We start from the raw sequence: 26,714 nt of genomic DNA on the forward strand, positions 1-26,714 counted from the left end.
CTGCCAAGCTTTTCCCTGGAGTGCCCAAGCTCTGGTTTTCTGCTCCCAAACCTCCTGAGCCTGAGCTGCCCTTTTCATCTCAGGAATGCACAGCTGGAAAAGTGAGGGCTGGGTTGGGCTCCTCGGGCAGGACCTGGCTCCTGGAGTGTGGAATTTTGTGTCCAAGGCACTGAGGCCAGGGTCACATCCAGACTCCTGCTGCCTATGATGGGGGTGGGATGGGGAAGGGGTGAGGGCACTCGGTTGCCTTTGGAAAAAAAAGAAATGGCAAAACCCATCCAGAGTTTGGATGGTGAAGGAAAACAACCTAAACCCTGAACTAGGTGTATAAAGACTTTGGGGGGTTTAGAGAAAAGAAACAGTGATCAGCAGCAACCTCCTCTCTCCTGAGAGGCATCTGAGTGACCTCCCACACCAGAAAACACTTTCTGCATTTTTCCAACAGGGACAAATTCCCTGTGAGAGTCTCTGGTCCTCTAACCAGGTCAGGTTTGATGCCCCATTCCCACACCTGGGCAGCTCCAGCAGCCTGGGGGGAGATGTGCTCAGCCCAAGGTGGATTTTTGTTGCCAGCAGGATGTGGTTATAGGAACTGGGCTTTGTTGCCACCTGCTGCAAGTTCACTGCTTCCATGGGATGAACTGCCAAGAGGAACCAGGGGCCCATGAGCAGTGCTGAGGCTTTGGCAGGGGGAAGGCTTCTCAGGTTATGGGACACATTGGAAGGAGCCAGGGCAGGAGTTCAAGGCAGGGTGGTGTGTGCACTGCTGCATTAGGGAGTCTAGACAGAGCCCAAGCCCTGCAAGCCTCAAAAATGCCTTTTCCTTTCCCTCCCCTGCTCTTCAAAACCCAGCAGCATTCCTCAGCCAGGAGCAACACGGGGAAAGGTTTAATTCCTTTGCTCAAATAGATCTTTTTGCACCCTTGCTTGCCTCAAAAACCTCCATCCATCCATCCATCCATCCATCCATCCATCCATCCATCCATCCATCCATCCACCCACCCCCCAGGCTCTGCCATTTGGCCAAAGGCTGCCAGGCTCCTCAGGGGAAGGAAATAAGGAACAAACCAAAATATTTAAAACTGCCTAAACCCCTCAGTTTTATCCCTTAGCTGGAAGGAAAATACCACCTTGGGAGCATTCTTGAAATATCTGCTTTTTGCCTGCTTTATTCCTCCTTTTCCCTCACTCTGAGCTGATGGGGAAACCCACCTGCCTGGGACTGCTCTCCAGCCCCATCCCTTCTCCCTTCTTCATTAATAAAAACCCAGCTGAAAAGTGGCCAAGCAGCTGTGCTCATTTCTATCTGCAGGAGACCTCTGGAACCTAAACCCAAAAAACCAACAAAAAAAAGAAACCAGAAGGAGCTCTGATTTAGCAGGAGGTTTCTTTCTGGCCTGAACTGTTCAGTACCACTTCCCATGAGCTGAGGGACAACTTGTGCTTAGGTTTCAGCAGCTCCTGAAATACAACCTGGGGGGTGGGCAAGGCTGGGGGGAAATGGGGCTGTGATTTCCTGACCTTGGCCAGAAATAATGGGGGGATATCAGGGCAATTCCTCCCCACCTGCAGCAGGGTCTGGTGATGAGGACTCAGGACATTCAGCAACAGCTCAGAGGGGAAAAAAAAAATAGGATAAAATGATCCTGCTTTAGGATTTGCCAGGCTGCCCCTGCCTGCACCCCCAGCAGGGATGCTCTGGCCTTAAGTGGGTTGATAAGAGCTTGGAATCAGCACTAACAGATGCCAGATGCTGGGGAATCATCCCCCACTTATGGCAATGATGAGGATGTCCCAGAATCCAATAAAGCAACTGAGGAGATGAGCATCTGGTGGTGGTTGCCAAGCCCTCCTCAGCGAGATAAATCCATGGGATAAAGAGATGGGATTTTTATTTTTGCTCCAGTCGTGTGCCCCTTAGCACTGGATCCATGGAATTCCTCCTCCCTTTGGAGCTCTCCTGGGGTGGGAATAACACAGGACCCTTCCTCCAGTGGGATGCTGAGCTCCTCTCCCTACCCTGCCCTTTCTTTGCAGGAATCCAGCTGATCCCCCAACCCCATCAGCATCTCCCAGCTCTGCCAAAGGACCCTGCAGAGCCCTCAGCCAGCACTTCCAGCCAGGAAAACCCCCAAGCAGGATCATATCCTTCTCCCTGACCTTGTCCATCCTGCCAGCCAGAGGCAAAATCCCATCACAGCTTGAGATAAGGGAAGCAGCCACATGTTAAAAGCCATGTCAAGAGGGGAAAGCATCAGTGCCAAAGAAACCAGACCCAAAAAATAACCCTGGTGCAGAGGGGATGCTGCTGGGGGTTACACAGCAGCCACCCCCATCTAGCACAAACCTGGGCAAACACTTTAAAAATCCCTAAATGGATGATTCCTAGAAGTAATCACCAGGAAATTTTTATTGGTGTGAAGGCAGTAAGAGCTGAGCTGTGTTTAACAGGGGAAAGAAAAGTGATCTCCAAAGGTCTGATAACACAGACTCTGTGCTGAGATACTCTGGGAGGGATTTATGCAGTCAGAGCCAGCTGAGCTCCAAGGATGTTTTTTTGTGGTTTGGGAAGCAATTCAGGGACTCATTGGGTTTAAGATCAGAAGCAGCCATTAAACCATCTCATAGGGGCTGCTCTCCAACCACAAGCCCAAATGTTTCATCCAGTAACTGAGCAGAGCTGGAGGTTTGGGAATTTGGAGCTATTTGTAATGAGTGACAGAGGCAAAGGACATCCCAGCTCTGGTCATCTCCCCCTGCCAGGGCTCTTCTCCCACATCCACTGCTCTTTAATTCATTCCCTGCCCTCACAAAGAAATTTCACTTCCATTTCCCTTCCCTCTTCAAATACCATCTGGGAAATGAGCTGAGGAAGAGAGCAGGATGAAGAAAAGTCAGTGAGTGAACAGTGGGGACAAAATGCCACCCCTTGGGGACCGTGTGCTCACCTCTGGAGCCACCAGCAACCACAGGCAGCATCCTCCCAGGCTTCCAACCTTCCCATCCTGCCAGGAAGACTTCCAGAAGACCTCCAGATTTTTTTTCATTCCATTTTCCTTTGGGCTTTCCTTAAAGCTGAGTTTTTTCTTGGTGGAATTTCTTACAACCATCTGCAAAGAAACAAGAGCAGCATCTGGTGGAACAGCAGCATCCATTTAAAAAGCATTTAGTGGACCCAGAGCCCCAGAATATACTTACAGCATCACTGGCACTGTTAACATTGAAATAATTTTAAAAGTCAATTTTCATGTAAATTTGTTCTCATTGTTTACTTTTTGGGAAGAATTAAATGCTTGGCATCTGTTCCAGGTTTTCAATCCTATGGATTCCATTTGCAGAGGGTGCCTGGGAGACAGAGGGATGGTTTTTTCCTAGAGAATAACACTGCTTGGTTGAGACATCTTAAAGGCTATGAAGCCATAATTTAGGATCCTGTGAAAGACAAAGTTTAAGAAAAGAAATGATATTTGGAGTCAGATCTCTTCTTCCTCCCCAGAATTGCTGCTTTTCTTCTGAAACTTCTGGTTAACTTTGATCCTTGCTGGCTTTGAGCTCTGCCTGTGTTCCCAGCACCTGAGTTCCCCTTCCATCCCTGGGGATCTTACATCACCTCCATGAAAACCCTTCCAGTGTCCCCATCAGGTGACATTCAAACCAGGCTTAAAATCTGAATGCAATGACTTGGCATAAAACTCAGCTCACCTCCAATGTTTGACTCTAAAAGCATTGTGTAAATATTAACCCAGTTCCTGCCTTGGGATCCATTGCAGGGAACACACTGCAGATATTTTGGCTCCCATTTTACCTGTGGCAGAGCTTTCCAAAGTGTCTGAGGCTTTTCCAGGGTTTTCAAGGCTCTGCAGAGATAGGTGCTGGGCTTTAGGGGACCAAAAAAGATGAATTTAGAGAAGCCCAGGGCTCAGTGTGGCCAAGCCACTCTCCTCCTCCAGGAGCCCTCAGCTGAACTAAACTTGGTTTAGAGATCTCTACATTATTGCATGAAATTAACAGATTAATTAGGAACAGATTAACACCATCCCAGAGCAGCAGGAAGGCTCCCAGCATGGGATGAAGAGGGGTTATCTTTGCCCTGATTGATGCCTTCAGAAGCCAGGCCCACCCCAGTGCCTCTGGCTACGTGTCCATGAAGTGCTGAGCAGCAGAAAATCGTTTGATTTGTATCAGAGAGGATCAACCCTGCAATTAGCACTAATTAAAAATCCACTCTCCCAGAGCTCCCAGGCTGAATCCATTCACCCCCACCAGTGCTCAAGCCATGCTGGCAGAGGAATCCCTGATGAGCATCTCATCCTGGGGGACACACAGCACGTCCCTGTCCCCTGCCAGGTGCAGGAACCAACCTTCCACCAGGAATTTCCTATGGATGCTGAGTGAGGAGCTGCTTTGCTGCATGCTGTAACCCTCCTAGGCAGCCAGCTCCCATCCCTGCTGCCCCAGCACCCATCCCTTCACCTGCCACCCCATGTTTTGGGTCCAAATTCCCCTTCCATAAGCATAAAGTCACCTTTTTAATGTTTATTTCTGCACTGCAGTGTTTCTGTCTGGACTGAGCAAAGGGAACTTGCTGTGGGACATCCCCTGGTGAGCACAAACCAGTTCTCTCCCCACCATCACCCCAATACCAACAGACCCCTAAACCAACCTTTTTCCCTATTTTAATGCCCCTCAGAGCCTGTGCCAGCTCTCAGAATCACATCCAGGCTACACTGGGAGAAGCTCAGTCAAGGAAAGAAAGATTAAATTGTCACCTTTGTCTTCCTTATATTTTTTTCCTGAGTGATTCCCTCACTTCACTTTGTCTTCAGCTAAAACCATTTTCCATGGGAGCAAAAAAAAAACAAAAACCCAACAACCCAGAGCTCAGGAGATCTGGGTACTTAGGGGATCCAAGCAAAATGACAGCAACCTCAGCTGTAATTACAGCCCTGTAATCTGCAAGCCATAATTCAGCAATAGCTGCAATCACTGCACACAGTTATTTGCTCTTTGCATTGAAATAAAATGCTGGGGAAGATAGACAGCAAATGACTGCTGGGGAAATATTCAGTCATTTTTAACCTTTTTCTATAAACAGAACCTTTTTTTTTTTTTTTTTTTTCCTGTACAGCAAAGACAAGCAGGGGTTTTCTTGGTTGAGCTACCTCCTGGGCATCCCAAAAGCACCCAACAGCCCCAAGTGTGAGCTGAGGGCTGGGGAGAGTGGTGGGTAACTGGGGAAAAAAAAAAAAGATTTAACCACAACTACAATTCAAGCTTTTTCTCTTGATGTTCTTTGAGCCATTTGGTTCACAGATGTTTTTAAGAGCTTTCAGTGGGAGAGTTGGAGTCACACAGGGCACCCACACCACAGAAATGGGGGGAAAGTGTTGGTTTGATCTTGCTCTGGGTGCATGGGATAAATGTTCCTGTTTCTTGCAGTGAAAATGTTAAAAATACTGAATATTTTCATTTGGGAACCAGGAGAGGCCACGTCCAACCAAGGCAATGCAGTGGAGGAGGGAAGTGACCCCTCTGGTACCTCCTGGTCATTTCTTGCCTCTGTCCATCACATCTTTGAACATCCCCTGGTGTTCCTCTGCAACTTATTTTTGACAAATCAAGCCAAGCTCAGCTCTTTAAGGTGCTTACAGCCAGCTGGTACCTTCAAGGGACTGAGATGGGAGAGAGCAGATGGACACCAACCCAGCTTGGAGGGGTTACAGCCCAGCCTCTGAACCTACCCAAAGAGGAACCTTCTCATGTCCCACAGCTGCAGTTCCTAAAAAGGGAAGGGAAGGGAAGGGAAGGGAAGGGAAGGGAAGGGAAGGGAAGGGAAGGGAAGGGAAGGGAAGGGAAGGGAAGGGAAGGGAAGGGAAGGGAAGGGAAGGGAAGGGGAGAGGAGAGGAGAGGAGAGGAGAGGAGAGGAGAGGAGAGGAAAGGAGAGGAGAGGAGAGGAGAGGAGAGGAGAAGAGAAGAGAAGAGAAGAGAAGAGAAGAGGAAGAGGAAGAGGAAGAGGAAGAGGAAGAGGAAGAGGAAGAGGAAGAGGAAGAGGAAGAGGAAGAGGAAGAGGAAGAGGAAGAGGAAGAGGAAGAGGAAGAGGAAGAGGAAGAGGAAGAGGAAGAGGAAGAGGAAGAGGAAGAGGAAGAGGAAGAGGAAGAGGAAGAGGAAGAGGAAGAGGAAGAGGAAGAGGAAGAGGAAGAGGAAGAGGAAGAGGAAGAGGAAGAGGAAGAGGAAGAGGAAGAGGAAGAGGAAGAGGAAGAGGAAGAGAAGAAAGAAAAGAAAGAAAAGAAAAGAAAAGAAAAAAGAAAAGAAAAGAAAAGAAAAGAAAAGAAAAGAAAAGAAAAGAAAAGAAAAGAAAAGAAAAGAAAAGAAAAGAAAAAACCAAAACACAAAAAACCCAAAGGAAAAAACCAAAAAAACCCCCAGAACAGATCATCAGAAACCTTCTACCTGTGCTACCACATCCCCCGTGGGATGACATCCCCAGCAAGTGACCTGAACACAATAACTGAATGCTCCCCAGCAAAACAGAAAGGATAAGGCCAAATTTCAGATTTTCCACCACAAAACCCCCAGGATTCTGTTGGTTATAATGGGTGCTCATTAAATGACAGAGTCCAAATCTTTCTCTAAAACTCTCAGTGCTTGCAGATTCCTCTCTGTGCATATTAGTGGCAGAGAGGGGAAAAAAATGTTCACTCCCTGATCTCATAGCTCCTTCTTTCTAGGATAATAGACCAAAGAGACCCTGGCATTAATAATTCCTTATTTAAAATGATATGCAAGACTGGGGAGAGAGAGAAATCTTCCTGAGCATGGCAGACTTCTTTCTATCTTGCTCAATCTCCCTCCAGAGCTGTGGCTGACAGAAAATCAGCTGAGGAGCTCAGCCCTGCACCCTGGAGATGCTCACCCAGTGGTGGGGACCAAGGGTTAATAAGGAAGTCAAGGAAGGACTGAGTTGAAAAAGAGCTGATTTTTTTCTGTTGATGAGTTTCCTCCTTCTGAGCCTCATTAAAACTGTCCTGGTTATTTTCTTTCTTTAAAAAAAAAAATAAATAAATCTTATTGATGGTTCTCCAGCAAGACAGGGACTTGTCTGTATCTGCAATGGGATGAACCAACCCCTCCATGGTCACTGACCCCTCAGATGAAGGCAAAACTCATCCTTCTGCCTCCAGAACCCAGGTTTAAAATGCCAGAGGCATTTTCTAGAGAAACATCTGAACCTACATCTTCATCTGATCTGAACACAGGGTTGTGCTGAGGACAGAGATGGGTTCAGTGCCTCTCCTCCAAGAGATTCACTGATTCTCCTTATTTTACATTCTGGTCAAAGGAAAAACAACTCAATGCTACTGCTGGCTTCCAGCAAAGTGAGGAAGCAGGAAGCCAAGCTGACAAACATTTAGGGCTCAAAAAAGTTCAAGCTGGAGGATTGATGGTGATCACCCAGCTCCAGCATCCACATCTACCCTGGCATCCTTAGGAAAGAAGTTGTTGTCCTCTTCAGTCCCCTCTCAGCTCTTCTATTTGTCCTGAATTTATTATTTCTTTATTCATGTATCCTGCACTCCTTGCAGAAGAAGCTATTTAATAGATTCTTTGCAGCACAGCTCCCTACACGAGGTCTCTGTTCCAAAATCCTTACTTTTACTACCAAATATTTTGTCCAAGGTTAAGATGACCCCAGTGAGAAGCAGAGATTCATGCAGTTGGGAGAGGGGGGAAGAAACAAATATAAACACACTACAAAGATTCAGGGGGAGGGGAAAAACTCAAGGAAAGCAAAGGCTGTGATGCCACAAAAGCTGCCTGGGAAAAGGAAAAATCCTCCCCAGCAGCTGCCCCTGTGCTTATACCCACAGCTCCTGCATCCTCACCTAGTGGGAGGCAAGAGATTGCTTTGGGCCATCCCATCATACTGGTGCTTTCCACTGCACTGTCAGCTAACAACAGGAAAAAAAAAAAGCAAAGAATAAAAGTTCCTCTACTGGAAAGCCATTCAAAAGAAAAAAGGGAAAAAAAACCACAAAACCACCTCTGCAGACAATCTGCATTTTATCTTCTTAATAGCTCTGAAGTCTCCACTTGGATCCAAAAATAATTGCACTCAGGGAAGGCTGTAGAATATTCTTTTCAAACCATGGATCAGATCTTCCACTGAGACCATTACACAGTTAACTACCAGGAAAAGTAACTCAGCAAACCCAACACCCATTCAGGAAGGCAGCCCAGCACCCTTTGCAAACCAGAAATGGGATTTGCTCTTATTTACCCTTCAGCCACCCCAACACTCTGCTCCCTTCCTCCTCAGCAGAGCCAGGGAGAGGGAAAGGATTGGGTTGGATTTCCCAGCTTGGAAATCAGATCCCAGAAACTCAGCACAAGCCCCACAGCCAAAAACTCAGTCCCAGCCCAAGCCAAAAACCCCAGGGTTGCTTAAGAGGTCAGTGACCTCTCCAGCCCATCCAGCACATCCAAGACAAACAGCTCAGTGTCACCCACCCTGCAGGGGACATCCAGGGAATTCTGTCCCTCTCCTGGGCTCCATGCAGATCACCACCACCACCTTTTCCCACCAGTTTTGTGTTTCTGGTGCTCCCATGCCACGAGGTGCTCAGGAAATGCAGAACTTGGCTCCTCCAAAGCAGGGTTTTATTTCCTTCCCAGTGCTGTGGAGCTGCTCTGGCACTTAATTCCTGTAATGGATGGGAGAGGGAGAAAGGGAGAGTTCTCATCTCTATCTCCCTTTTGCAAACATTATCAGCTGCAGAGTGTGACTCTGTCAGTTCTGGAGCATTTCAAGTGGAGTAAAAGAGACAAAAAAAAATGAGCAGACTGAGGCATTTACCTCTTGGCAAGCACAAGTGGTCTCTAAGGAAGATGATTTTCAAATCAATGTGTGAAAGAATTCAGATTCCATACACACAGCTCCAAATATTTTATGTTGCATGGCTCGAAAACAAGAGGAATATCTTTTGTTTATTATAAAATGACTTTGAAAATGACCTGGCTGGTTCTGAGCTGAAATCCAAAGGAAGTCTTTTTTAACATAAGATGTCATCATACGTTTATTTAAAGCTTTAATTATATGTTTGGGGACATCAGCTACGCCTGAATATTTCTCCATTGCAGTTGTCTGGAAAAGGGAGACTTTTTTTTTTCTTTTTTTTTTTTCCCACCTTAAAATAGTAAATGAGGCCAATTATCTCCTGGTAATTCCAAAGGATAATTTGATTCCGCTGGAGCTGTCAGCATCCTCTCAGCTCAGTCTGTGCAGGTTAATTTTAGGAGCAAGTCCACCCATCCCAGTCTGCTGCTGAGCCTGGGAGTGGGAAGCAGAGCTGATCCTCCATCCCAGGGATCAGGAATCCAGAAGATGGGAAGATCCTGCAGGGTGGAGATGAGCTCCAGTAGGATCTTCCCCTGCTCCCATAGGATTCCCAAGCCACAGCTGAGTGTGGCCATGGAGCTGGGAATGCTGGGCATACCCAGGTAGTGCTGGCATTCCAAGAGCATCACTGAGATGGTTTAAATAATAATGAGAAAAAGGATTTTGCTTCCCAGCACATTAGGAGCTGGCAGTCATTAACACATTGGGAAGTGCTTTAATTTATTACAGATTAATGGGATGGTTTGTTTTGGTTTTTTGGGGTTTTTTGTGTGTGTTTTTTGTTTCTTTTTTAATTAAGTCTCATTAAAAGTGAAACAATCTTCCCCTGGAGCACCCAAACAGCAGAGAGACACAAGCCCAGCTGGGGTTTGCTTCCTGATGCATTTGTTCAGAATTAGCCTTGCAAACCAGGAAAGATTTAATAATGGATTCTGGGAGAGATTAGCAATGGGAAAACAGCTCAGGGAGGCTTAAGAGCAAAGCAAGTGCTAGCCAGTTTTTTGATGGGAGAGTCTGTCAAAAAAGTTGTTTAAGTTTATTTAACAGGAGGCAGTGAGTGCCCTTTGGCAGCTGCCAACCTCGGAGCTGTGTTTGCCCCTGGAATTCCAGTGTTTGCTGCCTTCAGCTTGTTAAGCTCTTCTTTTTAAAAACAATAAGAGGAATAAAAAAGAATAATCCTATTGTAAGTCCCAGGTCATTGCTCATTTTCAGGTTTCTGATGAATCAGCTCAGGGAAGCTGCCAAGCCACCCAGCCCATGGAAAGGCTGAAGAGAGGAGCATCCCCACGCAGGGTGTGCCACAGCTCAACATCTCTTTGCTTTCTCCTAAACAACGTGGCCAGAGAGCTTGTGATTGTTTGCCCCCTTCTTACACTATTTTATGTCCTGAAAGCTTTTTTTTCTCCCTTGGTACCAGGAGCATGAGCACTAAGAGTTAGGGAGCCCTTCCCACCCTGAAGACCCTGACCTGGTGTTATTGAGCAGAGCCCCTGCCCACCCCAGCACCCCCCAAGCCTTCCCAGCACGGCCAGGACCCTAATATTTTCCCTTTTAATTGCTCACATCTGGCATAGAGAATAGAGGGATCCAGGTGTAACACTTGAGCAGAAGCAGAGTGATGGGGGACACACACACATCATCATCTCCCACTGGTCCTCCTTGGCCCACGGAAGCACCAGCTGCAGTTTGTGCTGAGGATTTTTCTGACACACTCTGGAAAATAAATAAAACTTGATACTACAGAAAAGAAAACCCTAGAGCAAGCCCCTCACCTCCTCAAACACCTCAAATATCACAAGATGGAGCAATTTTGAAAGTTTGTCTCTAGTTCAGAGCCTGAAGCAGCCTGTCTTCCAAAAGGCCAAGGGATAGATGTGCACAGCCAGCCATTTCCTTAACTCTCCTTGGCAAAAGGAGCATCCCAGGCTCCAGGACATCTTGCTCAGCCAACAGCTCCACGGATGCCTCTTTACACAGCCCCAGCCCCCTGATCCTAGCACTCCCTTCACACTGCTACATGCAAAACTGAGCTCTGCTCCAGCCAGCTGAAATCAGAATTGACTTTTCCCTCTTTCTGCAGTTTATATTTTTGTTCTGCTTTCAGCAGAGAGCTGGAGCCAGGCTGGGCTAGTCACACTCCTTTTGTTTCCAGCCAATTTCTCCTCCATTTCCCACCCTTGCCCTGGTGCTCCTCAACCTGCTCCTTGCTGGGTTTCTCCACCCTGCTCTCACCAAGCTTCTCCCTCCACAAGGAGCTCGATGAGTCCCAGCCAAAGCGCATCCCCCCCCCCCCACCAGCCCTCCCTGCCAGACTGCAGAGGGGAGTTCCCTCCGCTAGTAACCAAGAAAATAAAAGCAGAATCTGCAACATGTGCCAAGGAGCACTGCAGAAGGACTGCAAACCCAGGTCCCGGTCCAGAGCCCCCCAGGGCACAGCCCGCAGCACCCAAGGATGTTTAAGGACCCCTATGGCCAGAGCCCCCCGCAGCAGGGACACTCTCCAGCTCCCAGCTCCTCCCGAAGGTTTTCACCAGGTAGACTTCCCACCTTCGGGAGTGGGGGGGGGGGAAAGGGAGCCGAGGACAGACGGAGGAGGCCGGGTGGCTCCAGGTGGGTGCCCCGGTGACAACCGAGGGTCGGGCTCCAGAGCCCGAAGCGACTCCAGGACAACCCCTTCCCGGACCCAGACCCTCCGCTCTCCCTCCACCTTATCCCTCATCCATCCCCGCTCCGTCGGGTCCCCTCTCCCCCGCCCCGGGCCCCGCTCAGCCCTGCCCGGTCCCCGCCCCGAGGTGCCCGCACCCCCGGCTCCGCCACTCGAGCTCCCCCGTGCGCTCTGCCCCGGGAGGCGGCGGTGACGGCGGCTCCGGGCTCCGTCCCTTTGCCCGCCGCTTCCCCGGTGCTTCCTCTGCCCCTCCGGGTTCCCCGGTTCCCTTTTTGCCGGCCATGCCGGGGCCCCGCCGGGATCGCCCGGTGGTTCTGCTGCTTCTCGGGGCTCTGCTGATCGCCGACCTCTACTTCCACCTCTGGCCGCGGGTGCGGAGGGAGCTGGCGATGGGAGCCCCGGGTTGTCCCTGCCGCCGCCTCCCCCTTTCCCCGCCGCCTCCTCGCTCCCGGGTCGCCTCCGCGCTCCGCCGGCTCTTCGCCCACCCGCTCTACCGAACCTCAGCCCCGCCGGGCCCCGCCGAGCCGCTGCTGGGCGCCCGCGAAGCCCTGCGTTACTACCGGCGGAAGGCGGCCCGCTGGAACAGGTGCGTGTGTCCCGGCCACCGAACCCCCCCTCCGCACCCGACACCCCCAGCCCCGGGCATCTCCTGGGCACCCCTTTCCCCAGCATCCCCTGCATGGCTACCCCCAGGTACCCTCTAAATGAGCATTACAAGCACCGGGCACCTCCTGCATGGGCACCCCCTCTCTGGGCACTCTCTGCATGAGTATCCCAAGCACAGGTGCCACCCAAACACTCCTTTCCCCCAGCACCCCCTGCATAGGTTCCCCCAGCACCCCCTGCATGGGCACCCTCTGCGTGGGCACTCCAAGCACAGGTACCCTCCAGGCACCCCCTGCATGGGCACCCCCTCTCCAGGCACCTTCTGCATGAGTATCCCGAGCACAGGTGCCCCCCAGACACTCCTTTCCCCCAGCACCCCCAGGCACCCTCTACATGAGCATTACAGGCACCCCCTGCATGGGCACCCCCTCTCCAGGCACCCTCTGCATGAGTATCCCAAGCACAGGTGCCACCCAAACACTCCTTTCCCCCAGCACTCCCTGCATAGGTACCCCCAGGCACCCCCTAAATGGGCATTACAAGCACCAGGCACCCCCTGGATGGGTACCCCCAGGCACCCCCTGCATTGGCATATCCTGGGAGCCCCCTCTCCAGGCACTGCCTACATGGGGACCCCTCCCCAAGCACCTCTATACAGACATCCCAAGCACAGGTGCCAACCAGGGACTCCTCCCCAGGACCCTCAGTGTCATCTCTGAGCATCAGTGACCCAGTGACTGCTGAGGCTCCACAGCCCAGAGCCCCTGAACCCCCCGTCTGACCCCTTTTCCAAGAGGTTTGCATCCCAGCTGGAAACAGCCAGCATTCCCCAGCAGCCCTGCTCCTACCTGCAGCCCAGCATCTTCCTGCATGGACAAACTGGGATCCAACAGGGATGGACACGGCCATGTGGTGCTGGAGCAGGTCACCATGGTGTCTCCCAGCATCTCCTCACTGCCCAGCTCTGTCTGGAGGAGGCTGAGTCCTTCTTCACATCACTTGAATTCCCTGGGTTTGGGTATCCCTGGTCCCCCCTTGGGTGGATCTTCTTGGAGCTGAGCAATGCCTTCTGAAGACATCAGGGTTTGGGTAGCCAGATGGATGGCCAAGCAGCCCCAGGACGTGGCTCCTTTTGGATATCCCACAGCCAGGGGAACACAGCAGCTCCTGTCCCACCACCAAGCAAGGTGGAGAGGCTGGTGGGGATGCAGGAAGGAAACCACAAAAAAAACCAACCCCATCCACATCTCTTCAAAACCAACCAGCCAACAAAAACCAACACCAGAACTCCAGAGATCATTTTTGTCCCTCAAGGAGCAGCTTTAAAACCCCAAACTCTGTCACCAGCTCAGTTCTGGGAGAGGACCAGGACAAAAGAACACTGGTGACCCAGCACCAGCCCACCCCAGTAAGCTGGCTGAGCAGAGCCAGGGCAACCCTAGGACCAGTTAGAGCAAGTTAGAAATGAACTTTTTAATTATTGTTTATATCATTCTGCCTTTTGCAGAGCTCTGTTCTTAGAGCACAACATTTCAGGCATCCTGAAGGAACCAGGGAGGCAGAGGGAGCTGTGATGGGGGGGGAATGGCTGGGAAAGGGCTGGAGCAGCTTGCCCAGGGCAGGGACCATGCAGGCACTGGGCTGGGAAGCAAAACTTGCATAACTGCTGCATTTTTTTCCCCATCAGTAATCTATTGCTCACTGCCACCCCAGGGGGGAGCAGCTTGTGTGGATGGGAGGCAAGCAAGCAAATATGGTAAAATATTTGGGCAGCTTCCCTAGGGGAAAATCTCGAGTTATTCTTTGGGATGACACCAGGGTCTTGATTGACCTTGGCTTGTGGTTGTTGCCTCCAAGATTTTGTCCACTCCAGACCTGGTGCACAGCAGAGAGATGGAAGTTTGAGGCACATCCACTGGAGCAAAAAGTGTTCCAAGGGCTCATCTTTGCATGCAAGCAAACCTGCCAGTGGGTCAGGAGAGCTTCTGCATCCTTTGTGGGTGGCCTGAACAAAGAGCTGGACTGAGAGAAAAATGACCCAAGGGCCTGGCCATGCACACGTGGACTTTGTGCCTGCAGCTGACCCAGTCCAGCAAAAAGGCAAATAAACCAGGAGAGGGAACGGGCTGCTCTGACCTGCCAGTGTGCCACGGCTCTCCATGAATTAGATTTCTCCCTGGACTTGTCCCTCACCAAAAGGATAAGTTCATCCCTTGCTCATGGTTACACCTGACTGACCACACTGTTTAACTTGCCTGGGTGGAGAAGCATAGTGGGGAAAAAACCCCAAAACAAATCAAAACAACTTAAACACAACCCTCCAAACTGAGGGCTCAAGGTTGGGAGCACTGATCCAGTGGGGAGATATCTTCAGGATTGGGTTTTTTTGGACCTGGGAAGCCTATTTGCCTCTGTACCAACCAGGAAAGGGCAGGGTTCAACCTTGATTTTAAGACAAGACGGGTCAGATGCTGATGGAAGCCTCCCTGTGCCCTTACTTGCCAGTCTAAGGGCTGTGAATCATCACTCATCACTCCCTGCCTCAGTTTCCCTTTAGAATCCACCCTGTGTCCCCTGGTTCTGCTCCAGGGGGCTGGGAGCAGTGAGGTTTTCCATCCCGAGGCTCATCCTTCCAACCACTTTCTTCCAGGAGACACAAGCTTTACAGGGAGGAGCTCAACCTCACCTCCCCAGTGGGGCCAGTACCGCTCCGGCCAGAAGCCAACTGGTTCCAGTTCCACCTGGGCATCAGCCGGGAGGGGCTTTACCCACGATCCAGCCCCACCATCAACAGGCTGCTCCAGGACATGCAGGAATTCACCACCATCAGTGCTGGTGAGCACCCTCCTGGGGTCAGCATCCCCTGTGGGGTCAGCATCCTCCTGGGGCCAGCATCCCCTGTGGGGTCAGCACCCTCCTGGGGCCAGCATCCTCCTGGGGTCAGCTTCCCCTGTGGGGTCAGCATCCTCCTGGGGCCAGCATCCCCTGTGGGGTCAGCACCTTCCTGGGGTCAGCACCTTCCTGGGGTCAGCACCCTCCTGGGGTTGATGGGGCCATTGGGAGCTGCTCAGGACTGGGGGCTTCACCCTTCCCAGGGTGTTTTTCCAAACAAAGCAGGGGCTGTCACTTGCTGGATGAAACCCTCAGCCCCGTGCTGCCTTCCTTTTGTGCTGTGCCCTTATCACAGAATCATTAAGGTGGGACAAGACCCCCAAGTCCATCAACCCCATCCCCACCAGCCAACTAAACTTGACCTTGAGGCAGGAGGAAGGACAGAGCTGTCACCCTTGATGCAGCATTCCTTGGTGTCCGGGGACCTGTTGCACAGCAGTTTAATCCCCAACAGGCTGCCTCAGTTTCCCCTGAGGCTTCTGCACCCCTTGTTGGGCATTGATGGCACCAAGGCAGCACGGGCAAGGATGGGCAAGACCCCCCCCCCCCCCAATCACCTCCAGGGGCTGGGATGGGGGGGGGTCAGAGGCAAGAAATGAAGCCTGGCATGGTCTCAGAGTTTCTTCTTGCCCTTGCAGACTACAGCCAGGATGAGAAAGCACTGCTGGGGGCCTGTGACTGCAGCCAGAGTGAGTGCCACCACCCAGCAGGTCCCTGCTGTCCCCATCCCTGCCACTGCTTCAGCATCCCAACCCAGTCCCCAGCTCCTCCATCCCAACCTCCACAAGGGAAACATAAAGCCAGGTCCTTCTCCTTCCAGTTAAACCCCAGCAGGGATTGGGATGTGTGTGGCAGGACACCAGTACATCACTGGTTTTAACTGGGGGGGGTGAATGAAAAAGTCCAAAAGAGGGTGTAACAAAGAGGGGTTGGGAGAAGCACTGGAGGGAATGGCTGTGGCACAGAGGGGAGGGAGGGAAAACAGCTGGAGAAATAGAAAGGAAAAGTCCCAGAGCAGAGGAGAAAAGTGGGAAGGAGCTGGAGGATGTTCCCTGGGGGGGGGGGAAAGTCAAATGGTGCCTGAGTGGGGAACCAGGGCTTCACCAGGAGGTTTCACCAGGGGGGTTACACCACTGGGGGCTTCACCAGGGAGGTTACACCAGAGGGGGGTTCACCAGGGGAGGGGGTTCACCAGGGGAGTCTCACCAGAGGGATTATAGCAGGAGGGGTTACACCAGGGGGGTTTCACCACTGGGGTCTCACCAGGGGGATCTCCAAGGCTGGTGGCTAACATCCCATTTCCTTCCCAAGTCGTGAAGCCCAGTGGTGTGCACCTGAAGCTGGTCCTCAGGTTCCAGGATTTTGGGAAAGCCATGTTCAAGCCCATGAGGTAAGGCACACCAGCAGACACCCCCTGATTCCCTCTTGGAGCCCTGGACACCACAGCCCCGGCTGCCTTTGTATTTTACCTTGGTTTTCTCCTTGGATTCCCCAGAGTATTTCCCAGAAACAGCCATCAGGCCAGGTCACTTCAAAGAGGAGATTTAAATTGCTTCTGCACTTTTTTTTTCTTTTTTAAGACCCCTGGGACTCTTCCCATTTATTCCCTGCTCATTTTGCTCTCTGTGCACAGGCAGCACACCCACAGGGATGGGTTGCTCATCCAAAAAGCAGCCAGCTCCTCTCCTGATGGTTTCCAACCTCCTCTGCCCAGTGCCCAGCAGGTCTGGGAGGGGAAGGCAATGGGTCCCATACACTCTTTCCAATGCCCTGTGGGCTTTCCCGTGACATCCAGCTGCTCAGGGCACTGTGTGACAGCCAGAAAATGAAATTAAAGGAGCTGCTGCTGGTGTTGCTGCCTCAAGGGTATGAAAACATCAAACCTGAGCTCTCCCCTGCCTCCCATGGGGATGCGAGAAGCCCCGCTGGGCCTCCAGCATCCCCCTTTGTTGTACCCCCATGGAACACTGTCCTAAATGAGGGGGTCTAAACCTTGGCACAAAAGTTTTTAGAGCCCAGAGACAGCCTTCCTGCCCCCCTCACCCTCCAGCACCATCTCAGGACACCCTGCAGCTCCTGGTCCCAGCTCAGCACCAGCCCAGCCACACGATGCTGTCCCCAACCTCACCAGCTGTCCCTGGGTGCAGTGTCCTTGTGCCACCCCTCCGTGTCCTGCCCTGCCGTGCTCAATTCCATTCTTCCCCTTGGCTCTTCCCAGGCAGAAACGGGAGGAAGAGACCCCTGAGGACTTCTTCTACTTCGTTGACTTCCAGCGGCACAACGCAGAGATCGCCGCCTTCCACCTGGACAGGTAGGGAGCTGCCTGGCACCTGCCTCCTCCAGCTCCCTGCATCCCATCCCCTGCCCACAGGGAGCTCAGGGATGAGGAAAGCCAGGCCAAGCCATGCCAAGCCCTGCAGAGCTGCTCAGCCCAAGCTAAGCAGGAGTTTTGGAGCAGCCCTTGAGGAGCTGACATGGTATTTGGGGATGGGATGGCTCTGGCTCTCACCTGGAGCTCAGGAGTCAGCTTTGCCTCTGTTCCTGCACAAGGAAAAGCTGGCAGATGAAGTCCAGGTTGCAAACAGGGTTGATATTTGCCTGGCTGTCACCCAGCCAGATGCACGAGGTCCTTCCCTGTGCATCAAAGGGCAAAGCTGAGCCCTGGGTGCAGCCTGGATCCCCTCCTGCTGAAGGAGTCACAAACTCAATCAGCAATCAAGGCATCTGGGATTGAGCTGAGCTGCAGCAATGCAGTTTCAAGCCCTTAACTAATGAGCAATTAGCCTGGCACCCCTCCCCAGCAGGCTTTGTATTTAATAAACTCCAAAATGTCCTTATGAGAAGAGGAGGGCAGCAGCCTGCTTCCCCTGGCTGGGCTGAGCACACCAAGGAGAAATGATCCCTGATGAGGATGCTGGATGGGAACCTCCAGTCCCCAAGCTCAGTTTATATGACAAGCAGGACTGGACTGTAAGCCTAGAACTGAGAGAGAAATAAGGGAGGTAAATCCCCTTTCCAGCTGTGCCCCTGCATCACCCCAGGGACTCTGCTTGCCTCCCCTCCCACCACTTTGCCTCTCTGTATCCCAGCTCCACCACCAGAAGAATGAGGCCAGACTGCTTTGCTGAAGTGCTTCGTGGTTTTTCGAGCTGAAAGATGCCAGATGAAAGCAAATATTTAATTTTTTTTCCCCCTTGAAACATTGCTCAATAAGGAACAGGCTAAATCCTGTTTTGTGCCTGATTCTCTGAAGCAGAGCATGAGCTGCTTCACCCCATGGTCCTGAGTCAGCAATCAGCAGTGGCTTCCCAATCCCTGGCATCACTGCCAGCCTGCCCCAGGCTCTGGGGTTTTTTTTAAGAATATTTGGGATGAATCAGTGGGGTATGAGTGGCTCTGAGTGGGGGTGATCTCTCCTTGCCTCAGCTGGACCAGCTCCAACACCTCTTTACTCTGTGTCAAACCCAATATCATGAAAGGGTCCAAAGGGCTGTCCTGGCTCCTGAAGGATCCCATTTATGTGCAAGAAAGGGGGAGAAACCAGCTAGGGAACAGATAGGAATCCTGGAGAACATCCAGACCATTCCAGGCAGCAGCTGTAAAAATACCAAAAGCCAAACTCAACCACAGTTTGGTCCTGAGGGTGAAATGATCCTGGCAATTTGCTAGAATGAAGCTGGGAGAGAGAAAAAGAAAAAAAAAATAGTAATTCCACATGGGTGCAGTCATCAACAAGCCCCTGGATTATCAACAGAAGGGACAAGGGCAGCATTTGCCATCCCACAGTCCCATTTCCCACCCGTGCAGGATCCTGGATTTCCGGAGGGTGCCTCCCACCGTGGGGAGATTGATCAATGTCACCAAGGAGATCCTGGAGGTCACCAAGAACGAGATCCTGCAGAGTGTTTTTTTTGTCTCCCCAGGTGGGTGAGCTGGGAAGGGATGAGTTGGGCCACGTAGGGGGGAGAGCAGGGTCTGCAAGCAAAGGGGGTGCCAGCAGGATTGGTGCTGCTGAGCAGAGATTAAAGGATTGGGTGAAAACTGGTGACAGCAGAGGTGTCTCTCAGCCTCCAGCTGGAATCATCATGGAGGTTGATTCACCCACCCAATTCTCCCCAACTTTTCCCCTAGGATGGGGCCAAGTCTGTCCATCAGCCAGCATCCAGGTTTTGCCCAGGATTTGGGAGGTTCAAATCCATGCTGTGGTTTAAATATGGCCACTGTCAGACCATGGGGAAGAGGCCCAGGTTTTGCCCAGGATTTGGGAGGTTCAAATCCATGCTGTGGTTTAAATATGGCCACTGTCAGACCATGGGGAAGAGGCCCAGGTTTTGCCCAGGATTTGGGAGGTTCACATCCATGCTGGGATTAAATATGCCACAACACACATGGTCACTGCCACACCATGGGGACCAGGTTACCTTCCAGTCTCCTGGGGACCATTTTTCCCCATGTTCCTCTCTTCTCCTCCCAGCCAGCAACGTTTGCTTCTTTGCCAAGTGTCCCTACATGTGCAAGACAGAGTATGCAGTGTGTGGGAACCCTCACCTCCTGGAGGGATCCCTCTCTGCCTTCCTGCCCTCCCTCAACCTGGCACCACGACTCTCCATCCCCAACCCCTGGATCCGCTCCTACTCCTTTGATGGAAAAGAGGAGTAAGTGGGTAAAATGCTGCTGCTTCCCAGAGCTGGGGTGGGGGAAGGAGGGGGAGCAGGATTTGTACAGCCAGGCAGCAAAGAAAGGTTCAGAGCTTGTCCCAGTTGAGGCTGATAACTGGGCACTGGCTCCTGCATGCACCAGGAGGGATGGAAGTCCTCAGCCTCTCCATCCCCACCCAGGGCTTTGGGACAAGGGATGTGGCAGCAGCAGCCACTGAGTGCATCTCCCCCTTCTCCCTCTCTTGCAGGTGGGAAGTGAATCCTCTCTACTGCAACACAGTGAGGGAGATCTACCCCTACAGCACTGGCAACCGCCTGCTGAACATCATTGACATGGCCATATTTGACTTCCTCATAGGTAGGGTGAAGGAGGAAATAACATCCTTTCTTTCCTTTCCTTCCTTCCTTTCCTTCCTTCCTTTCCTTCCTCCCTTTCCCTTCCTTCCTCCCTTTCCCTTCCTTCCTCCCTTCCTCCCTTCCTCCCTTTCCTTCCTTCCTTCCTTTCCTCTCCTTCCTTTACTCCCCACCCCCAGACCCACCCCAGCTGAAAGCAGCAGCTCTGAGCATCTTAGCCCCCAGCAAGACAACAAGGATTTAATGCAGATCTGAAAGAAAAGGTGGGGAGAGCTCAGAAAGCTGCCTGGTGGGATGCCAGGAAACTCTGTTCCTGTTCTGCCCTTTCCCAGGGAACATGGATCGTCACCACTATGAAATGTTCACCAAGTTTGGGGACAGTGGCTTCCTCTTACACCTGGACAATGCCAGAGGGTGAGCCTGGGGGAGGCCACAGGGAGGGGAGGGAAGGTGATGGGCAGGCACTGATGCTCTGTGCTCTCTGCTTCCCCTCCCAGGTTTGGGAGACATTCCCATGATGAAACTTCCATCCTGGCTCCACTTTCCCAGTGCTGCATGTAAGTACCAGTATCTTCTTCCTCCCCAGACACCTTGGTGTTCCCACCAGCATGGGCTGGAAGTCACCCAGCCCTGGTTCCCTCTATTTAGCAGGGAACCTCTATCAAGACCTTCTGTGATCCCAGAATGGGAAGCACAAATTATCCCTGAGCAGGGTTTAAGCTTTTAGATCAGCCCAAAACTCTCCTGATGAAGCCTAAAAGGAGTTTCAAATGTAAAAGCTTTCACTGGCAGAGCAGTGGGTTCATGGGGCCAAACCCATCCATCCCCAATCAGCCCCATTCCTCTGACATCAAGCTGGGAAATCTCCATCTGAAACCCTGGTAGAACTTGGATGCAGTTAATGAGATTACTCCTTCCTCTGGCTCATAAATCTGACTGTTTGAATCCTATCTTCCCCCTTTATTAATCCACATAAATCAACAGCTGAAAGAGAAGTTCAAGAGGCAGAAAAAGCTGCTTTTCACTCTGGTTTTTTCTCTCCAGGAGGTTCCTCACCTATTTCCTCCTCACAACCTGCTCCCTCTCAGCTTTGGGGTTTTGACCCCTTACACTGCTGTTACTGGCTCCAACTTGAAGCTCTGCTATTTGCACCCAGGGAATCTTTTCCTTTCTAACTCCAGGCTCACAGTGAGTCCTCCTTGAATTCCTCTTTTGGGAGATTGAAATGAACTCTGCCTCTTAATTTGACCTGCAGACAGTAAGCTCCACGGGTCAGATCCTTCCTCTTCTTCCAGCTCCACCTCCCCCAAACTCTTCTTCCTTTAGCTCTGCTTTTAAAAGGCAGTGGTGACAAGCCACAAGTCACACCTTGTAATAAGCCAACAACTGCCAAGAACAGTGTCATGCAGCCTCAGGGAGACCCAAAACCTCATTTCCCACAACAGCCTTTTCCACTCGGAGTGAAGGAGCATCCCAAAGAACTTGGAAAGGAAATAAAAGAGGCTTCTTTGAGCAAGAAGAGGCCACAGATTTCAGCCTGCTCTGACCAATTCATTGGCCTCAGCCCACCAAGTCACCTCTTTGTTCCTAAGGGAAGGCAAAACCCTGGACAAAGAAGGAGAAAAGTCCTCCAGAGGGACCCCTGGAACCACAGGGATGCTGAGCACCAGGCTGCTCTTTCCCTGCTCAACACCTTCACCTCATTCCCACCCAAGTTCTTCCCCAAGTTTGGCTTCCAGCAGATTTAAGTTTTCCACTGCTTTTAGCTGCTTTTCACAGCTCCTGCACCAATCCTGGTCCCACACTCTGAATTCTGCTGCTCCAAGGGCAGTAAATGGCACAACTGCAGCCATGCAGGAGGAGATGGGCCTTTTCCTGAGAGGCTCAAAACCCTCAAATATGCACAGATAGACCTGAAAACAATCCCCCAGCTCACCTGGGTCATCTGTCATCTTGACTTCTTCTGATGAAGTCCCTGGAAGGCTCTGGGTCTAAGCTGCAGTAACTGAGTACAGCAGGGTTACACCTGCCCTGGGGGAGAGGAGCAGGGCTGGGGGATTTCCATCCTTTCCCTGTTCTGCTCCTGATGGAACTGTTACAGCATTAAATAAGCCATTCCCCCGGGGGGTCAGACTATCCCATTCTTCCCCTCCAAGCCCTGGTTCTGTTTGGAGCAGAGCAAACCCAGGTGGTGTTTACCCAGAGCAGCTCCTCAGGGTCACCCCTTGCCCAGGAGAGTTCAGGAAGCCTCATTTGTACCTGCTCTGTCTGAGGTTTCTCTGGCAGCAGCAGCAGAACCTCCCAGCCATGCTCCAGCAGTGATTTAAGATTGTTGCTAGCCACAATTTTTTTATTTAACTTTTTTTTTCCCCAGGAACATCACTGCACACCTGGCAGTGGCAGCCAGGACAACAAAAGCCACGTTTGAAGTCCCCTGCTGCCCTTTGCCATGGTCCCTGACCAAAGACACACAGTTCTGAAGCTGGTTAATATGGTTTTTAAAAAACCCACAAACCAAAAACCAAACCAAACAAAAAAAACCCTGATTAAAAAGCAGGTTAAAACACCTTTTCCCATCTGAAACTTCTGGCTCAGCTGAATAGGAAAGGCTCCAGACACAGATGACTTGGTTTCCCAAATGTAAAGGGCAGTAATTAAAGCCACTGATTAATTTCAGTGTTAGAGATGCTGAGGATTCAACAAGCAACTCCAAAACACTTCATTTCATTCCAGATTTTCCAAGATTTTCACTTTTCATCCCAGTTTTTCTCAAAGGGAAATAACATTTAAGTCTTAGCACCTCTTAAGGTGAGAAGTCACAGTTCAATCAGTCCCAGGAAATAATCTCTCTCTTCACTCAGAGTCTTGACAAGATTTTTTTTTCCTCTTTTTTTTTCCTCTCTCTCATTCAGCATCTTTATTTTACCTCCTCCTCTGCCCCTTCCATGGGAACATGGCAACACCCTGCAGGAATCTGGGGAACTGGGTCACCTCTGACTCAGAGGAAAAACACTCAGCAATGAGAACTAGCATGGTTTTTTTTCCTCTGATGACAGAAATCTGCAGTACAAATACTTCACAGCCTGGAAAAACACGGGCAGGAGCTGAGCTTTCTGCACAGCAAACCTTTTGTTCCAGAGTTCTTCACCAAAGGATCTTCACCCATCTCTGCCCTCCCTCCTTCCCTTCCTGCCCAAGGCTTCAGACAGCTGGTTCCTGATGGGAAGCTTGCATTCAAATGTCTCTTTTCTCTTTTTTCCAGAATAAAGAAGACAACTTTATTACGACTCCAGCTCTTGGCTGAGCCCGAATATCAGCTCAGTGATGTGATGAGGGAATCCCTCCTGCAGGACCCCCTGGCCCCTGTCCTTACTGAACCCCATCTCTTGGCTTTGGACAGAAGGTTACAGCTGATCCTGAAAGCTGTGAGGAAATGCATAGACACCTATGGAGAAGCCAAGGTGGTGGCCAATGACACCATGGAGCCTCCTGCATCTGACAGAGTGAAGCTGAGCACCTAAAGAGCCTTTAACTCATGCTCAGAGGTGAAAAAGAGGGAAAAAAAAAGTCTTTAACTCATGCTCAGAGGGGAAATAACCCTGCAAGGGAAGTGTTTTAACAGCTGGGCATCCCCATCTACTACAAAAACAACCCCCAAAAAAACACTTGCCAAGACTGAGAGGGGAAACTCTTCAGAAGGCCTTGAAGAATCACACTGGGATTCTATGCTGGGTGCTCAACCAAAGATTTTCTGCTGGGCCAACGTGTTGGTAAGTTGTGGGCTGGCTGCTGCAGACCTTGGAAGCCCAAATCCCAGCTTTCTGGTGGAAAAGCAGTGGATCTTCCTCTCCTGTTCCTCTTCTGCAGCTGGTCATGCCCTGGGAAGGGCAGGGGAATCTCTGCCTGACTTGGGAAGGACACAAAACTAGATCCAAGGATGAGGCTTGAATAAAAGAGGTGCCAAGACCCTTTTTTCCTCTCATTTTCTGGTCTGTAATGTTCAAGGCTGTGTATGTGAGCAAGGAGCAATCTCACTTCCCAGGACAAACTGCTCAGCCCCAGGACTGCAGTTCCAGCCCAAGAAACCACTCACTTTTCATCAAAACATTTTGCCAAAATATGTGTGTGTGTGGAGGGGGGGGGGCATCTATCTCAGGTCATCTCCTCACTTCTTGTAGCTGTGCAATCACTCAACAGAAAACAGAAAACGGGACATTCCCCCCTCCACCACTCAATCTCTCTGCATTTTGAGGAGACAGAGTATGAATTGGAGAGGGGAAAAATTAAAATTACTGAGAAGGGAGGGGGTTTTTGGTATCTTTCCATTTTCAAGGACAAAACGTAATGGTTTGACCACTGAAGGTGTCTTTGGTAGCTTTTTCCTTCAGGAGTGATTGCACTGAGCTCTCTGGCAGGCTGTAGAAAGAAGCTGAGAACTTTGGTTGTACTTCTTTTTTGTTTGTTTGTTTGCTTTATAGCTTAAAGATGAGAAGCTATCAACAATCTACTAGAAGCTCAGTCTAAACTGACCTTTAATTAAATAAAAACCATCTCCAGCACTGCAGACCTTTCAGAGGACACTCCTAAAGCCCCAGAGTTGTCAGGCTGCAGCTCTGAGCTGCTCCTCAGCACCTCCCACTGCCTCCTCTTCTCATGGGCTGGAATTTTGCCCAACCTAAAGGGAACTCTGTGGCCCTGGCAGCCAAAGTGCCTGGCTCCTGCAAGGTTGGAACAAACCTTGTTTGGCCACTGCTCCTGGTTTTCACTTCATACAACCCCAGAGTAATGCTACAACCCACCTGTGTCCACACCGTGGAACTACAGGGGACACTGTGGTTGTAATTTCAGTAAGAACTTGAAGGTGTCTGCTCAATTAATTTGTAGGTTTGAGGAAATCTGGAGGGGTTTTTACTCAGCCAAGATGTTCTGAAGCCACCAAGGTTGGCAAAACACCCTGCACAAACCCAGCCAAGCCAAGCCACGCTCCATCAGTCCCTCTCCATTCAGCCATGCTCTTCCATTTCCAGATTTCACCCCAAAAATAAGGTTTAGACTGTCTCATCCTAACAGAATTCTTGATGTTGAAAGGCTCAGAGACCTTTCGGCTCCTGGGGACAGAGAAGAGAGGAAATTAAAAGGATTTCACTTACCCTCAGCATGCGGGGTGCGGGGTTGTTCCCGCACAGGTCGTGGGATTGCCGGGGTTGGATCTCCCTCTGCTGGTGACTTCTGGGTGTTCCAACCACCCACGGAAATCCTAAAATCCATCTGATCCTGGCGTGGAATGATTCGTGGTGGCTGCTGGAAAAACACGGCAAGAGGAAATGAGTTTAGAAGGAAAAAGGAAAGGCTGAAGTGGAACTTTGGGTTTTAGGTGATAAAGGTTTGTGCTTTCTTGGGGAAAAAAGGAGGGGAAGGAAGGGGAAGGAAGGGGAAGGAAGGGGAAGGAAGGGGAAGGAAGGGAAGGAAGGGGAAGGAAGGGGAAGGAAGGGGAAGGAAGGGGAAGGAAGGGGAAGGAAGGGGAAGGAAGGGGAAGGAAGGGGAAGGAAGGGGAAGGAAGGGGAAGGAAGGGGAAGGAAGGGGAAGGAAGGGGAAGGAAGGGGAAGGAAGGGGAAGGAAGGGGAAGGAAGGGGAAGGAAGGGGAAGGAAGGGGAGGAAGAAAGAAGCGGAAAAAAAGGGGGGAAGAGGGGGAAAAAAGGGGGGAAGAGGGGGAAAAAGGGGGAAGAGGGGGAAAAAAGGGGGGGGAAGAGGGGGAAAAAAGGGGGGAAGGGGGGGAAAAAAAGGGGGGAAGGGGGAAAAAAAGGGGGAAGGGGGGAAAAAAAAGGGGGGAAGGGGGGGAAAAAAAGGGGGGGAAGGGGGGGAAAAAAAAGAAGGGGGGGGAAGGGGGGAAAAAAGGGGGGGAAGAGGGGAAAAAAGGGGGGAAGAGGGGGAAAAAAAGGGGGGAAGGGGGGGAAAAAAAGGGGGGAAGGGGGGGAAAAAAAAGGGGGGAAGGGGAAGGAAACAAACCCCACAGCTACTGAAATGGCTGGGACAGCTTGTGAGGTTGCCTTGTTATTTTTATTCTCCCTTCCAAGGTAGCTTTTTGTGTATCTTCACAGTTGGGTGCCAGCTTTGTCAGAGCTGGGTGCAAAACATCCAAATCTGAGCTGCTTCAGGTCCCAACTTCCCAAACTTCTCCTTCATAATGTGGAAACCAAGTCCCCTCTTTGACTTCTCCCTGGCTGCCCACCAGAACTCATTGACAATTCACCATCACATGTTCAAAAGTTTCCCTAAAGGCAGCCCAGATGGAGCAGAGAACTTCAGACAATTTTAGGAGCTCAAACCAAAGGGAATTAACAGCCTGAACAAGAGATGAAAGCAGCAAGAGGTGCTGAGAGACTCCAGCAGGATGCAGGTAGCTCCTCACTTCAAAAGCAGCTGTGGGCACCCAGTGCCAGAACTCTGGAGAAGTTCCTGGGTTGTGCAGACCAAGTTCTGCTGCAGGTTCTGGAATGGAAGGTCCAGTTCTGTAACCCAGGACTTGCACTCAATCCTCCAGAGTTAACACAAAGCTCACCCATTAGTCTGCTGAGTTCCTCCCATCCTCTCTGAGAGCAAAGGGAAACACAATATATGGAGAGGGGAAAAAAGAAGAGGCTGA

The 26,714-nt window shown here is 51.0% G+C and overlaps 1 protein-coding gene and 1 long non-coding RNA gene across 2 annotated transcripts in view; one reads left to right on the plus strand and one right to left on the minus strand.

Annotated features, from left to right (window-relative positions):
- The window catches only part of LOC115599320, a 28,515-nt gene extending 3,001 nt beyond the window's left edge, over positions 1 to 25,514 (minus strand). The window contains exons 1-6 of the long non-coding RNA XR_003988315.1: positions 25,222 to 25,514; positions 10,460 to 10,609; positions 8,855 to 8,958; positions 8,509 to 8,702; positions 3,273 to 3,432; positions 2,949 to 3,110 (exon numbers count right to left, since the gene is read on the minus strand). This is a non-coding gene — a long non-coding RNA (uncharacterized LOC115599320). The remainder of the gene's footprint in view (positions 1 to 2,948; positions 3,111 to 3,272; positions 3,433 to 8,508; positions 8,703 to 8,854; positions 8,959 to 10,459; positions 10,610 to 25,221) is intronic.
- Positions 11,688 to 23,711, plus strand: FAM20A (FAM20A golgi associated secretory pathway pseudokinase). The gene is made up of 11 exons (XM_030461938.1): positions 11,688 to 12,147; positions 14,818 to 15,002; positions 15,698 to 15,748; positions 16,371 to 16,449; positions 17,278 to 17,370; positions 18,867 to 18,982; positions 19,534 to 19,714; positions 19,966 to 20,075; positions 20,404 to 20,485; positions 20,569 to 20,628; positions 23,334 to 23,711. The coding sequence occupies exons 1-11, from the start codon at positions 11,843 to 11,845 to the stop codon at positions 23,590 to 23,592; spliced, it is 1,521 nt and encodes a 506-aa protein (XP_030317798.1). The 5' UTR covers positions 11,688 to 11,842; the 3' UTR covers positions 23,593 to 23,711.
- Positions 25,515 to 26,714: the final 1,200 nt, after the last annotated feature.

This window comes from Calypte anna, chromosome 18, assembly GCF_003957555.1.
Source record: "Calypte anna isolate BGI_N300 chromosome 18, bCalAnn1_v1.p, whole genome shotgun sequence".
NCBI lineage: Eukaryota > Metazoa > Chordata > Aves > Apodiformes > Trochilidae > Calypte > Calypte anna.